The 16421-nt window shown below is 37.2% G+C and overlaps 1 protein-coding gene across 3 annotated transcripts in view; it reads right to left on the bottom strand.

Annotated features, from left to right (window-relative positions):
• The window catches only part of LUZP2 (leucine zipper protein 2), a 201006-nt gene that overhangs the window by 54735 nt on the left and 129850 nt on the right, over positions 1-16421 (bottom strand). For all 3 annotated transcript variants that reach the window (XM_086472209.1, XM_086472208.1, XM_086472206.1), the window contains exons 6-7: positions 11071-11133; positions 7746-7808 (exon numbers count right to left, since the gene is read on the bottom strand). In XM_086472209.1, the coding sequence (XP_086328335.1) occupies positions 7746-7808; positions 11071-11133 (126 nt within the window). The remainder of the gene's footprint in view (positions 1-7745; positions 7809-11070; positions 11134-16421) is intronic.

Below are 16421 nucleotides of genomic sequence, written 5' to 3'. Positions count from 1 at the left end.
GTATTCCAGGGGTGGCCTGACAAGCACCACGTAGAGTGGGATAATGACTACTTTATCTCTGCTGGTGATGCCCTTGTTGATGCAAACCTGCACCTTGTTCACTCATGTTGAGCTTGTTGTCCACCAGATTCCCGAGTCCCTTTCCACAGAGCTGCTCTCCAGCCAGGTAGGTCTCAGCCTGTGCTGTACTCCTGGGTTATGTTTTCCCAGGTGCAATACCTTTCACTTGTCTGTGTTGAACCTCATATGGTTCTCGTTAGCCCACTCTTCCAGCCTATCCAGGTCTTCCTGCAGGGTGGCTCTCCTGTCTGAACTGCCCACTTCCCCACTCAGTTTGTTATCATTGGCAAACTTCATCAGGGTACACGTGATCCCACCATCCAGATCACTTATGAAGATATTAAACAGTGGTGGGTTTTGGTGGTTTGATACATGATTTATTTCCACTGCCACGTCCATCCCTTTTGAGACAAATTTAAATACTATTGTACACAGTACCTCTTTTTTTTTAAGCATAGACCTAAACTTAAAAAAAAAAAAAAAATTGTTTTAGGCAAAAGATCACTTTTCTCTCTAATACAACTCTGTCCAATTACAGACTGATAAGAGTTTTCACTTAACTGTTTTCTGTTAGTCATAGTTGTACATTATCACTTCTGTTGTGTTAGGAAGTGGTATTGGGCTCCAAGGTCTATGTTCATTACAGACTCGGCAGAGTGGATTGAGAACCTGAAGACTGGAAAACAATAAGTGTGATACCCACCTTCAGAGAGAAACTGAAGAGGTCATGACTTATAGATCCACTAGTACAACATTCATTTTCAGAAAAGTACTGAAAAGAATAATTAGACTACCTCTCTAGGGGACAGACTTTTGTTTAGTATATATATCATTCGTGAACTGAACAGTGATCTAAACATATACTCATTAAATATTCTGGTGACATCAAACCAGAACTCTGTGTGTCATAGAAGATGGCATTTACATAAATTTATCCTGACAAACTGGAAAAAACAGAACGACATTCAGTAAAGTGTAAGATGCTAAATACAGACAGGAGTAATCAATGACAATACGTGATACAGAACAGTAGGGATGAATGACTCAAGATGATATGACTACTGAATATGTCATATTTTTGTAGAAAAGGCAAAGAACACTGTGGGGACAGATTACAAAAAATCCTTTTGCTCTGCTCAGCGTGGGTGAAATGTCCAGCTGGACTTCAGTGTCCACTTTTAGGGCACTGCAAATGCACAGAGACCAAAGAAAACAAGTTCAGGTGTGACTAACGTGAAGCATTAATGGTGTGGAAACACATACTGAGAAGCAAGACTGGAAATAAAATTCTACATATGTCAATCTAAAAAAGAAGAACACTGTGAGAGACACAGGATAATAATCTCAAAATATGCGAAGTATTGCTTTAAAGGAAGGGGTTTAGGAAAAAACAACTCTACTCTCCCAGTCTGTGGGAGAGGGCACGATCTCTAATTGGTTTCAATTTCAGTAAGGAAGATTCAACACATGTATGAAAGCATTTTCTATTACTAGGGCTAATAGACTAGAATAGATCAAAGCAGCAAAAATACATAGAGTTTGAACTGCTGGAGGTTTAAAAAAAATAAGATAAGCATTGCGAACGAATAACATGCATATAATTGAACCTTCTTTGGAGTCAGAGAATATGGAACATCCTTCCTGTTTTCCATAGTCTCCTAAGAACACAGCTTTTGAACCAGCGCTGATGGGATTGCGACATATGTATATGAATTTTTTATCTCAGTAAATACAAAGTTGGTTTTCTTATTCATGTATTTAAAAAGAAAAGTCTGTAAGAATATTTTCAGACTGTTCATTTCATCATCTGCCAGAGTCTGCTTGTATTGTGGCCACTTTTCATTTCATCTTCATCCTTTGTAAGGAAAGCAAAGACTTTTAGAAAAAATAAACTCAATCTAAGGAAAATAATGTTTTTGCTAATAAAATCATCAAAGAATAATATACAAGCCACAGTAGACCAATGAGGTTAAATTTATCAAATAGAAAACATCATAAAATAAAAATACAGCTAAAAGGAGGTTCAGTTTGCTACTTTCTACTCATTCATTTGTCATTTCTGACAAAGTCAAGGGAAACATTTTAGAGAACATTTTCTTATCTGAAGTCTTTGATAGCTATTCTCTCAATACAATAAGCTTAAAAATGCTATACATGAAATGTGTAATAAGCAGTAAGTCTCCTCTTCCAGACTCTAATCACCTGTTACGCAATGTGCTGAAGTCAGACTGTAACTTACAGACTTGTTATCCCTAACAAAGTCGCTGGTTTAAGACCTCTGCAAAGAAAAAAACCCATCTCTAATGTTTTGCATTACCTTTACGTTTATAACTGATATTTTTTAATAGGTTTTTGTTCTGGTCTTCCTAAGCAGCATTGTCAAATTTCACAAGGGGAGGTCGCAGAAGATCCAGATGCTGAGGAAACGCATTGGCTGAATAAACATACTCCAGGCTAGAGATCCTGTCCGACAGCGAGAGGAGTTGAAGGGTTCTTCCCAGGGACGTTGATGTGACAGGTCCATAGGAAACTGTCCTCAGTTTTCTCCTATCATCTCCTTCCTTACAGAAGTTACATTTAGCGTGACAGGGCAATGTAAAAGCAACAACAAAGATAAGCGCATTCTTTTTGTGATAAATGGATCAATGTATAAATAAAGTTTGAGGAAAACAATGTTGCTTTTTTGGAAAGCTTTCTGCAAGGAAAGAAGGAGGTTTATGGTACTTTGAACATGTGAAGTATCCTTTAAAAGGTGTTAAATGGACCCATTTTTTAAACATGCAAATTCAGCTGAATTCCACAGTTGATAGCAATTCTAATACAAGCCGATGCAAATCATGGGTGAAGTGAATGTATATTTATGAAACAGCTGGTCAAGCCTGACCTCCAACTGTAGACAAATAGTTAGAATTGTACTGGAAAACCTGACACTTTTGCATCTTCATTCATGCGCAAGCACACAAAGCACTTCTGTAAAAGGTTACCACGAATTCAAAATTATGTAATCAATTATTTCAAGCCCAGATAATAATTTTAATGTTTAACACAAGTTCTCTGCTAAGGCAGGTCTTTGGTGGTTTTCTGGGAGCTGTTTGTTTGTTTGTTTGTCTTTAATCATTTCGCCCCTATCTCTGGAGGGAATGAAGTCTCATAGTCTGCGTTACAGAAGTAAATACTTTGCAACTCCAGAAAGTAGGTTTACTGTGGCATGTAATTAACTACTGCTAATACGGAGGAAAACACATATGGTGGCATCAGTTTTACTTTAGATGGAGGAACGGTATAAATATTTACCACATCCAGACACTATGATGTGAAAACAGTTTTGCATAGTTTTGCTTCTATTTGACTCTACTTGTCATAGCAAATGTGTGGTGACACTCACACATCCAAATAATGAGCTGATTGGTGTAGTACTATGTGTTTCAAGGAATTTGCAAAATGGTTTTGACTATAAATGTCAATTTAGTTAGGTAGGTCTTTAAAACATAGCCTTTGCCCCTGATATATAAAGTCGTCAGGTGTTTCCCAGACAAAAACACTTTCTTGAAACAATACCTTGAAATTGGTAGGCCAGGCGTAGTTAGCTGTTGCCCACATTTCAACTTTTTTGTTTTTTTTTTTTTTAAGACTGTCTGTCTATATATTTTGTCTCAGAATTTAAGTGACAAAAGGGAAAACAGATGAAGCAGTGGATGAAATTCTCAAACTCTGAAGGAGAATCTTTAGAAATTCAACACAATAAAGTAAACAGACATACTCAAGCTGTAACAGTGAATCATTCTCACCTTGTACATTTAAAAGAATGATTTCCAAAATAAAAGACACCTGTATAAACTGATACTGAAAGTTATTGCTAGATTAATTTTTCTTCATCTCATAATTCTATCACACACAGACATATATGCTTGTATTTCATGAACAAAAACCCAAATGATTTTTAATTCTCTACTAATTTAGTAAAACATTTGACGACTTCTAGGATAGTATAGCCAAATGATAGGAAGACAGTCATAAGGGAGAATTAATTTAAAAAGAAGTGGTTATGAATGCCTGAAACAAACGTAGACCGCGATTTAGCAAAGGATTTAAATTTAAGAGTACTTCACTGAATCAAGGTTTTAGGACCATAATTATATTATTGCAATTAAGAATGGACTCATTCAGATCTAGTAAGTATCTGCTTATAAAGACAGTAAAAAAATTAAGAAGCCTAAATGAAAATTTTTATTAATTATTCCTTATTTTTGTCATTGTAATACAAAGCAAATTTCAACTTCTGTCAACTCTTTAAGATTACTACACTGCATGGTTTAGGGGACTGACCTCTGACAGAGACAGGAGCTCAAATTCTCTCAGTAGAGACACTGACAACCTCTATAGCCTTGGGCACATCACTTAATTTTTGTGACACTGCTTATCTGTCATGAAGCATTATATCACACACAGAGACAGAAAAACATGAATATACATATGTAAATGTCACATAATTAATCAGCATTTTGAAAACATAAGAGTAAATACATGCCAAATATGATGAACTCATGCTGTACTTACTACCACTTGTTAAGTTACTGTCACACTGCATTAAAAGTAGATATGATTTACCAGTTCACTGGAATATTAAAGGAGAAACCTGTCTTTTTTCCTCCCTCCTCTCCCACTTAATCCCAGAGCTCTAGTTAGTACAGAGACACTGATAACAATTTAGTTTCCTGATGTTGATTATGCAAAAGAAAAAACAAACAACCCCTCCCTACTTACTTATGTCTGCACAATTAATTCCACCACAGAAAGCAACAGTTTAATGGGCACGGACTGAAGCATTTCCTCATGCCCTTTAGAAATCAAATAGCCTGAAGTTTACATCCTTCTAGCGAACTGCTGTGAGAAGCTCACGACGTTCAGAGCTGTACAGTGAACAGAATTCCCTAAAGTGCTCAGTAAGGCACACAGAAAACATAAGGTTTAGTGGGGTGGGAACGCAGTGGAAGGGGGAAAGGGTAGAAGTCCTGCAACATGACAGTAATTAGCAGCCAGGAGCTTATCACACACACCATTCATGCTCTGTGCGGGCAGAAGACCCTCCATCCACTGTCTCGATCTTTTAGCAGAAAGAATCAGAGCTTCACGAAACAGCAATAACAACATGAACTCAGTTTAGTTTCTAGTATCAAAGCAACTAGAAATGAAATACCACCTATTCTTGCCCTAGCAATGTCTCTCTGATCAGACAGATATTTAAAAACCTTTCCACCCTATACCAAACGGCTTCTACTCTGTTTAGTGCGTCTGTCTTCAGACCTGAAACACACACAAAACAGCACACTGAGTCTACCTTCCCCCGCATCTCACCCAGTTATTCAGGAGGTTAGCATAAGCTTCCTGTTCCCTTTTCTTCATAAATCAAATTTCCTTAGTCAGGAAAAAGATCAACAAGTAAACCTGACCAAAGTATTTCTGCCTACACATAAAAGATATCAAATTAGCAAATCTGACAGTCAGTCTCATACAGAATTGCAGACTGTCAGGAGATATTTCAGGTATTTGCACATGCAGTTCTCAGTACATAGGACTTTGGAATCCATTTCACAATTCATTAACATCATCCATCTAAAGTTCTCAAAGCGTTTTTAATGACATTGGTTGATAATTTCCCTAAAAGGCAAGTAACATTTTCCCTATTTTGCGGTAAGTAAGTGCATTCACAGCAGAACTCGCCCTACATAACTTGGGACCTACATCTGAGCTGACAGCCCTAGTATTCCTTCATAATCAAGAATTATGTCTGTACAATGTAGGTCAAGTAGTTTAAGGCATAATTCACATGGTCAAACGTAGACATGGTCTTTAGGAGAAGATGTATTTCCCAGACTCCTGCAGCAGGATGGAGTAACTCTCCGAGGATTAGAAGTGGAGCTTACTGTGCAGACAGCCATGTCCAGTCTATCCACATTCTAGTCACATTCACACTAGACACAGTGCCTCCCTTACTAGAACAAGTAACTCCCTCCCCTCCACTACAAAGCCCTGATCTTCACAGCTATACCTTAACCACTGCGTTTTCATAGTTTACTAAACTAGGACCAGGAGGAGGTGGATGTCATTTTGTGTATGCCAGTGACTTGCCAGACAGCCTTTCCCATTTGCTCACTTCTTCATGCCCATTTCCCTTCTCCTCTTTTCTAAGCTGTTTCCAGGTGGGCAGCACTCAGCGAGTGTTCCCTTTCTAAGCATTTCTACACAACCTTGCATAATTCAGATCCGGTTTTGGGATCCCTGCCTACTAGCGTAATGAAAACAACATGTAGATGGTAATACTGAACAGTCCTTCCATTTCAGCCACAGAAAACAAGCTTTCACACCCAGGCAAGATTAGAAGTTATAATCTTTTCTTCTGTTCAAAGTCTCAGTTATACCTAAACTGAACTGTTATTTTTGCTAATGCTAGCTGGTACTAAAATTTAACTGTCTAGATGTATAATACACCTAGTTTTTGTTTCTAAATCTATCCCCCTGGTTCGGGTCTTATGATGATTAGAAATACACTTTCCTGAAAAAGCTTGGAGTCAATCTGTGCATGAAAAAAAAAAAAAAAAAGGGGGGGGGGGGAAATCACACCAATCACACTGTGTGTTTTAAATGGCCTATGATAGTCCATCTTTACAGTACTAGCCATACAATAGAGGGATGATAGAGAGCGCTAAATACTTCCAGAAGGCAATTTGGACCTCATATTGAGATGAATTACTTGGTGAGTAATTCTAGCTCTAGTCACTTTGAAGAAGACTGCTTATCTTCATCCTTTATGCCAGGAATAAAAGCACTACTCAATCAGCAGCCTCCAGTCAGGTGACCTGAATCTCTCTCCTCCTTCTTTAAAAAGGATTAACTTTGTCCTGTGTTAACAAGGACTTGACGCCCTTCAGCAAAATGTCCGTACGTTTTATCCTTCCCCCCTTTCTTTTTTTAAATGTGCTAGCTAGACAGGCTATTAGTTTGGATTGTATAAGCCACAGACATTTCATATTTCTTTCTAGAAGCTTCAGGTTTGATAAAAAATTTTCAGACTATAGCAGGGATTTGGATCCAGGGACCTAAGGACCGTTCAATTGCTCGATCTTATCACAAACACAAAGATTTGCTTTAGATGTTGACAATGACATGGAGGACTGCTAATCAAAGGAAAAACAAGAACCATCTGTAAAATATTTTATTGTACAGTTAGAAAGACAGAAAAGTTGTTACAGACTCCATGGAATAGGGCAATAGGTTTTGTTCTCCAGCAGGAAACTAGATCATTGCTTTATGTGAGCGTGTAAATACAGATATCATAAGCTAAATACTTGCCACTGCTTTTCTCTGTTTAAAACCAAAGACACCAGACCACCTTTTAGGCTTTGAATCTTCTCTTCCTTGTCCCGGAAAGCAATTTAATAAAAAGCACTGTCCCTGTCATACTGATTTGGGGAAAAAAAAAAAAAAAAGAAACCAAAATAGATGATATTTCTGAAACTGAATTAGGGTATTTTGTCTGTCTTTGGTGCCTTCAGCTCTTTTCGGTATGGAGAGAAGGATATGGTTCCTTAAAATTACAATAATAAAGGCAGCTATCATACTCCTGGATCACTTCAATACTGTATTAACTCTAATAATTTAGCTAACTACAGTGAAATAAAACTTACCTTAAAAATCAAATCCTTTTTCCCATAACGAAGCTCTTTCAGCTGGGCTTGGATCTTTTTTGACTGAAAGTGAGGATAATAAAATCAGGGGGAGTTTATTGTAAATATTTACTTTTAAGATCAGAAAAAAAGTTAACAAATTCTGACAACAGCAAAAACTGGATCAGCTTTGAAATGCATAAAAATATCCAAAATCAATGTCAATTGCTTTTCCAGGGTGGTATGTCTAAACCAGGCAAAAATATCAAGGAGAATGTAAAATGGCACTCACCTAAAGCACATACATGAGCTAGTACTACTGTGACTAGGCATTTGGCTTACACATTTTAGACACAAGATGTTATTAACACTTTCCATGAAGCATAATGGAAGACATCACCTTGAAACTAAACAATCTTCTTTTCCTTAGAGCATTGCACAGGTTCTTCTTTGTAACAACCAGGGAGTTCTAGGTGGCATCCAAATGAAACAGGTTCTCAGTTTGTGATCATGTCCTCTAAAATAGGCATAGTTATGCTGATTTGTATCGGCTTAGGATGATATTTATTGTAAATATTGTTAAATTCATCCTTAAAATAATTTTAAGTAATGGTCTATATATTTTCTTTCTTTATTTAAACAAAATATAATAGAATTTTTTTTACACTACATCCAACTATCCAAGGAACACTATTCACCCTTTATTCAATAATTTTGTCAAAATAACAATTTCTTTTTAATAAAATCCAGAGTCTCAACTGATACTCAGCAAGCTTGCTCACGTTAGTTAATGCCAAATGTTTAGAACTCCTTGGAATGGGTTAGAAGTCTATTCCACATCTACTGAAACAGCCCATCCATAAACATATTACAGATGGCAGTACACCTTTCATAAATTGGAACTGTTATTAAGATTTGATGTCTTTCTGATTGGTGCAGTCAAGTTCAGTGACAGACTTCTGGAAAGGATGAATGAATCTAAAGATAAATTTTTAGAACTTGCTTCAGATATTTGAGAAGTAAGGCCAAATTGATTATTGTATTCCATAAAATCTGAAACAAATAGACAAGATCAGGTCAATTAAATTCTTTCTTCTGTAACTATGTCTGCTGTTATTTTATCTAGACAGCAGGAAGGGCCAACAGTACTGTCCTCTGATCTGGGCAACGCAATCGGTAGAGCTAAGGAATAATTCCACATCAACTAAAGACCGATGAGAAAACCTTAACCATACTTAATTGTTCTAGCAGTGCTTAAGAAAATCTACAGTCTCCATGACATACAACGTGTCCAAAATGGCTATAGAGGAATCCAAGTGTTACAATTAAGGTATCGTTCATTCGCTAAATCACAAACTTGTGATGAAATAAAGAGTTGTAGAGTTAGACGTATTCAGTGTGTAATATACATGACTCAGAGGCATGTAAATGACCTGTAATTCTTTGTGATAAAATTTGTTTGTTTTGTGGGTTTTCTGCACTTCTGGGGAGAGGACTTAGAAAACTGACATGTTTTACTGCAGTAAGCTAGATAAGATCATCATTAGGCACAAGTTGCTACTGATCTGTAAGCCACAGCATCTGGGAATATTTCCCTGGCACGTGGCCCTTTCTGTGTCCTGGGAAGCCCGAGGTTTGCATGACCCTGCCTCCCTCTCTCCAGGGCTCTGAATTCTTGGAGAAGAAAACCCAGCCGTGTAAACTGTGCAGGATCACAAGCATGCCCCCATCTATGCAACAGGACAACAATGAATCACAGGGCTCACTAAAACTGTTTGCATGCAGCCTGAGAGAGCAGAACGAAGCAGGAGCTTCCTGGTAGGCAATTCTATCCACAAAGGGTGTTTGACCTAACAACTGAAAGGATATGGATTTCACACAGTGGTTATGCTTGGTGAGTACAGTACTAAATCAAAGAGCAGAAAATACACTGTGTTTCTCTAGCTGACACCACCTAACTGGTAAAACAACAACAAAAAAAGATGCTCCTGTTGCATCTTTGCTTGTTCTAATGGCATTAACCCACTTAAAAGCCACAAATTTGCCAGGATGATTCATAAAGTCTGAGATCCTTAAGGTTTAAAATACACTCAACAATCTGCTGCCTTGAGCGTTAGTTAGCTTAGGTTCAGTTTTCTGAAATTCTCTGACAGCCAGGCTTGTCACACTACAATAAATTTAATTTAATCTTAGGCTTTGCCTTTACATTTAAAGACATTTATGTTGCAAATATTAAAGGAGACATAAACAGGGAAAAGTTCCTCAAGTTATTTACCAAACATTCAAGATGCTATGCAGCTAGGAAAAACAAACTTGAAAAAGAGGAGAAACCAGAAAGCTACGTTGCACACACTGCCAATTTTTAAGCAGTAAATATGGGAAGAAAATATATTTGTGTTCTTATACTGTGGCATGTTTGAAAGCAACAATGGCAATATAGGAAGAGAAGACAAATTTTGGCAAGCTAGAAGAAAAATGCTCCAAAACCCTATCATTCCCTACCAGTAGTTGCAGATCTTCAGTTATGCTAAACAGCTAATATAACTAGAAATTACTACATGATCTCATAAGTTTTGTCCTCTAAGTTAAAAGGTAGAGTCTTTAATAAAGAAAACATATTCGACCATAATTACAGAAATTTTAGTCAAGAAGGAAAACGTTACACTTCTGTTTCATTCCGTCAACGTGCAACCATTTTCAAAGAAATTATATTTGCAAAAAAAAGAAAAATACTAAAGCCATGTAAATGAGTAAACCAGATTCCTATACAGTAATATCCCTTTTAGGGACTGTTCTTAGGAATGCAGTTAATTGTACATTTATGTATGTGCAGAAACATAAGGCTTTTGTTTCATCGACTAGCTTTGCTAGCTCGCTCTTCAGTAAAGGAGAGATTTCTTTCCCTCTAATTTCATAAAATGACCTTTTTTTCCTTGAAGTAATGAAACATTCTGGGAATCAATAATAATAAATCTTTCCTGTCTCTATAAGTTAGTCTCAAAAAAGGCATTTAGCTATTCCTGTCTTAGTCTAGTCATGGAGAACATGGAAAGGAAATCAGTTTTATACATGTTATGGATGTATAATATACATCTAAGCTATATATATTTTTCATAAGCATGCCCAAACTTTATTTTATTTGTCTAAAACTTGATTTGCAGCTCACATTCTAATACCTTCGAGTTGCTTCCAGTGAAGTCACAGAAATTAGTTGAGATGAGAGTGCTTTAGGAACACCCACCGTACACACATAATACATAACCTATACAAGAACTCAGTACAAAAGACTTTGATGCAAGCTTCTTTTGGGTACATTAGATTGAGAATAGAGAGGAACCTTACTTACCTCTTCTGCATGAATACCACAAAGCTTGTTTCCTGACAAGAGCTTGTTTTTGAGGCTTTTGTTCTGAGAGGAGAAAAAAAAGATACAGTTTTGTTACTGAGAGTTGCTGAAATATTAAGGGACCCTTTAAATATTTGATCATACTGGTTTTATCCTATAACACAAACATAATTGAAGGTGGATAACACCTTCGATTCACCAGCAAAGACAGATAAGAAGACAAGACAATGCATCACAGCATAATATCCTCTCTTACAGAATTCTAAAAGGCTGCGACTTTGCATTAAAGCCTGCTTTCACATGAACAGAAACCTTCCGAAACGCTCTAGCAACTGAAAGAAATTTAGATTGGGTAAACTGAGGTGAAAAAGGAAAGAAAAACCCCTCTAATCCTTACCTGGCATCAGCGGTGTAGCTCAGTATCGTTTTCAGTTAATTATTATAGCAGCTGAGTAATAGGGACAAGATCTCATCACTCAACCTTGATGATCAAAATCATGGGGTCTTTTTTGCTAAATGTCATAATTTAAAATGGCAAGTAACCAAAAAATTTAGAAGGTTAGTTACCTGATAGCATTTTGCCAACTTAATATGCTTTTTCATGTAGGAGTTTTAAATGTACTTCTTTTCATTTTCAGGGAAAATAATAAACCTTGATAAAATGAAATTTCAATAGTCTGGTAATTCTTTCTGCTCTCCTCACTCATATAATCCCAAAATTGACAATCAAAGGTAAAGATTTCTCTGCCGTGTGAATATCTTTCAAAACTGTTCAGAAACTTAAGTATTCAACAAGCAGATCTTCAAGTGCTGGACATAACACATTTACACCAAAAAGAAATGAAAAGAACACCAAATCCAACTTCTTCCCGTGCTAACGAACTGTGAATGTACATACAGAAATGCAGCCCATCACATTCCAGGAGTGTGTATTTACTATGGAACAGCAATAGCTTTCTCGAACATTGCACAAAAGAACAAGCTGGTATTAGAGAAAAAACTGAATTCCATCAAGTTCAAATTTAGATCCCCATCCCACTGAAAGCTTTATTTCCAGAATTGGAAATTGGAGTTTTTCTTGAAAAAACCTTTCTTATTAAAGCGAAAGCAAATAAACTAAAATTCCATTTGAAACCTCCTTTGCACAATTACAAAATAAGAATATATGACATCATTTCACACATTTCACTGTTGCTACCTACTGTACACCAATACACACTGCTGTAGAAACAACAAATCTTTTCCAGCTGTTTGATACAGGTGCCCACAGTTCTGTAATGCAACAGAAAGGAATTGGGATGTTACTTTGAATGAGACAACCCAGATTCTGCCTTGGAAAATATGATCTGCAAAGTGCTGGGTGCATGGGAAGAGAGAACAAATGTTGCTTTGGTAAGTCTCACAGTCAACTACTTCTTGTTCTTTTTGAAAACGATATTGCAGCTCATCACAGAGCAACATCCTATTGTACTAACCACTGTAGAAATACAGAACAAGACAAGTGGCTCTGAACAAAGGAAATTGGGTAGAAGACATAAGATGACCAAAGATAAACAAAGATAAAAGCCAACTGTATCCTGGGCTGTATCAAAAGATGTGTAGCCAGCAGGTCAAGGCTGGTGATTCTGTCCCTCTACTCTGCCCTCGTGAGACCCCACCTGGAATACTGTGTCCAGCTCTGGAGCCCCCAAGACAAGACAGACATGGAGATGTTGGAGCAAGTCCAGAGGAGGGCTACCAAGATGGTTAGAGGGTTGGAAGGCCTTTCTTACAAGGACAGGCTGAGAAAGTTGGGCTTGAGAAGGCTCCAGGGAGACCTTATAGTGGCCTTCCAGTACCCGAAGAGGGCCTACAAGAAGGCTGGGAGGGACGTTTTACAAGGTCCTGCAGCGATAGGATGAGGTATAATGGTTGGAAGCTGGGAGAGGGCAGGTTTAGACTAGCTATAAGAAAGAGGTTCTTCACTGTGAGGGTGGTGACACACTAGAACAGGTTGCCTAAAGAAGTTGTGGATGCTCCCTCCCTGGAAGTGTTCCAGGCCAGGTTGGATGAGGCTTGGAGCAACCTGATCCAGTCCCTGCCATGGCAGGGTGGTTGGAACTAGGTGACCTTTAAGGTCTCTTCCAACCCAAACCATTCAATGACTCTATGAAACCAAACAGAAACCAAAGAGGTGAAGCACACCCACCACGTCTGTTGCTCACCAGAGGTACATCTAAAGAGCTACGTTGTACTGTGATCACACAGTGTGACTGGTTTCACATAAAAGATCAACATCATGTCTTGGAGTGATGGCCAAACAGATGTACCAAAGGCACTGCTTCATTAGGGAATTGCACTTAAATAACCCAGGAAGTCAAGTTAATCATTATATCAGTGGGAGGTCTTTGTCCCTTTGTTTTGACTAACTAGCTTAATTATCTTCCAGTCCCCCTATAGCCTGGCAATGGTTGCTTTAGGCAACAGACTCTACCCATGTTTCAGAACCAAAGTCAGAATGAGTTTCAATCCCTACATTTTTGCTCATTTATCTTCCTTTCTCCAAGCACAAGCTACTATAAGAAATATGTCTATTAATGCATTAACAGTTCGCAAGTAACTTCTACATGTGCTGTTTGGAGAAGACCCTGCAGTAAGCCAGAACGTGAAGAACTGAATGCCTACCACCTGTCGAGGACACACATTGTATCAGATGGTTGTCCCAATTTCCACATTTTGTGCCAAAGCAGCCTGGCAAAAGAATATAGTTAAAAGAATTTGTTCAAAACCAAAACTTGATGAAAATATTTTAAGTTGGGAGATGGGATTCCAGTTTGAAGATTTAGCTAGGTTTAACAGGATTTACCAATCCTGTCTCATTATCCAGTGTATTTGCAACAAAACAAAACACAAGGGTTACCAGAATGCAGGCAAAACAGTAATGATTTAATCTGCACTTAATAATGTTTTTAGAAATGAGAACAAGCATTAAAGATTACAGTTATCAAGACTCTAATAAGTAGGAGCTTGGCAGAGGTAGATGGAAACTTCTTGCTTACAATTTAACAGTGATTTTACATTACTTCACAAATCACATGCCACAGTCAAAAATGGCTTTGCATCCTGATTAGCAGTCATAATTTTCTATAGCAGAAAGGGTATTACACTAGGAAGAACATGTGAAGTACAACAGAGCCTGGTTTGACTGGGATTCTGAATTAAATGTTGCAAAATGAAGAGTCTGAGCAGGTACATACTCTGTAAGTCTGCTAGAAAGGTGCTTCTGAGTTACAAATGCTTATGGAGTCAGGATAGAAGTTCTGACTTCTAAGTCTTAGATAAGGATTCAAGATGATGCTTGTTATTTTCCTATTAAACATCCTTCAAGAACAACAACAAGTTAAACTAACTAGAATTTTACATAGTTTTTATTTCAAATATTTCATTTGTTATGGAGTACTTGAATGGATAAGATCTTGGTCAATTCAAGTTTAAAAACCACTAAATTTTGAGGAATGAACTAGACATCTGTAAATATGTCTTTAATACCCACTTCTAAAATTGTATAGAATAATACTTGTAATTACACGTGGCCTTTTAGAAAAAGTATACCATTATATTCAAACTAAATAAGTATTTTAATGTATTTATGTATAATGTATTATTATTTTTACATCTTAGCTTATAACACAAACCGTTAGCTGGAGTGTTTGCATGTAATCATATCATTAAGCCAAGTTACTGTAGTATCTAACTCTTAATTTACTACATCTTTTAGCCTGTTTACACCAGTAGTTTCAGTGCATCCCTAAATTCAGGTGCAGAAAACCCTGTTGTCTCTTCCCACACAGTTGATTCTTACTGTCCTGGTACCTACACTCGAGAAATAGTACCAGGCACGAGTACAGTGTCTATTCTGTGCTCTCCAAAAAAGTGAGAACTCTCAATGACAGCCTGTCAGATTTGTTAATGCATTCTTCACAGAGCTTCCATACTGAAAATAAAAAGCTTCTTGCCTCACTCCTAAAAAGATTTGTCAGTCAGTCCCTGGGCATTTTTTATCCTTTCCTCTTATACTGACATAACATTTGCATATTTTATTTGGGTTCTGATATTATTTTCAATATGTGAGATGAGGCTTAACAGAAGTTGAATTCATTATGTGAACATTAACAGAAACCCTACATTTAGGTTGCTTAAAGACCTCCCACTGATATAAAAGCACATAAAAGTAGCTGTAGCATTATAGTTCCTTTGCCAGCGTGCCTTTGGAACCTGCAAGGAAAACAAAACCCTTGCTTGCTGGCTACAGGGATATATATTACTTTCTATTCCTAACTTTGGAAAACACTCCCTTCACTTCTGTCATTTATTCTCCAGAATCAAAGGCCAGTAGCCAACCAAAATAATCACAAAACATCTGAAGAGATGCACTCACGTTATTACAAAAGCAACAGCCCCTATCATGACAGACTGAGCACATCACCTCTGCAGGGAAGGGGGACGGAGAGAATAAAAATACAGAGAGATATGACTAGCTTAGCATTCTCAGAAATGTCAATGGTCCTTTCTTTTCATATTGTTGAAGAATTTTACTAATATTTAGCTCAGTAAAATTCAGGTCTCCTTCCCTTTCCTATCTCTTTTATCCCCTGCAATATCAATACATAATGGCTGAGAGGTGTGACAGGGGCTTTTTAGTAAATTTTTTCTTCTTTTAATTCCCATCTCCCTATTAGAAAAGTTGGACAAAGACTTAAAATGCACAAACTATACACTTGAAAGCTCAGCAGGAACACTTTTACAGTTGCAGGTTTAGTTCTTCCTTTTTCTGCAAACTCATTTTATTAAAATCATTAATTATACAGCTACATATTGTATTTTTTATAATAACCCCATCTCATTTAGCATATACAATAAACACCTCATGAGGCAAGAGTCAGTTTATAGGCATTGTTAAATGTGACAAACTACCCTCAGATCTCGTTTAAAGGGGCTTATTATCATTGTAAATCTGAAGTTATGAGGATTAACGTTCATCTGATATATCATACGGTCTACTAACAGAAGGGTAAAATGATGCCACCAATGTAAAAGGCACAAATTTTCAGATGTCATTTCTTGAAGTTAGGTTATCTTAACCTCTGGCCACACAGATGAGTGCTTTAATACCCTTATGTTTATGGTTCATAATTTGAAACACCAGTATTACCTCTGAAACAGCATCAGGATCTCAACCCAGGATGAATGAACTATACAATGTAGACATCATCAGTACAAACCAATTTAGTTTTCCTGCTAGCCTTTGAAAGCACAAGGACACAAAGTATGTTCAAAGAAAGAAAATCACTTTCTCGCTCAGAAAATTATTC

Source organism: Leptosomus discolor, chromosome 12 (assembly GCF_034619465.1).
Source record: "Leptosomus discolor isolate bLepDis1 chromosome 12, bLepDis1.hap2, whole genome shotgun sequence".
Classification (NCBI taxonomy): domain Eukaryota; kingdom Metazoa; phylum Chordata; class Aves; order Leptosomiformes; family Leptosomidae; genus Leptosomus; species Leptosomus discolor.
The sequence above is the reverse complement of the archived record's forward strand: the minus strand, read 5'-3'. Positions and strand labels throughout refer to the sequence as shown.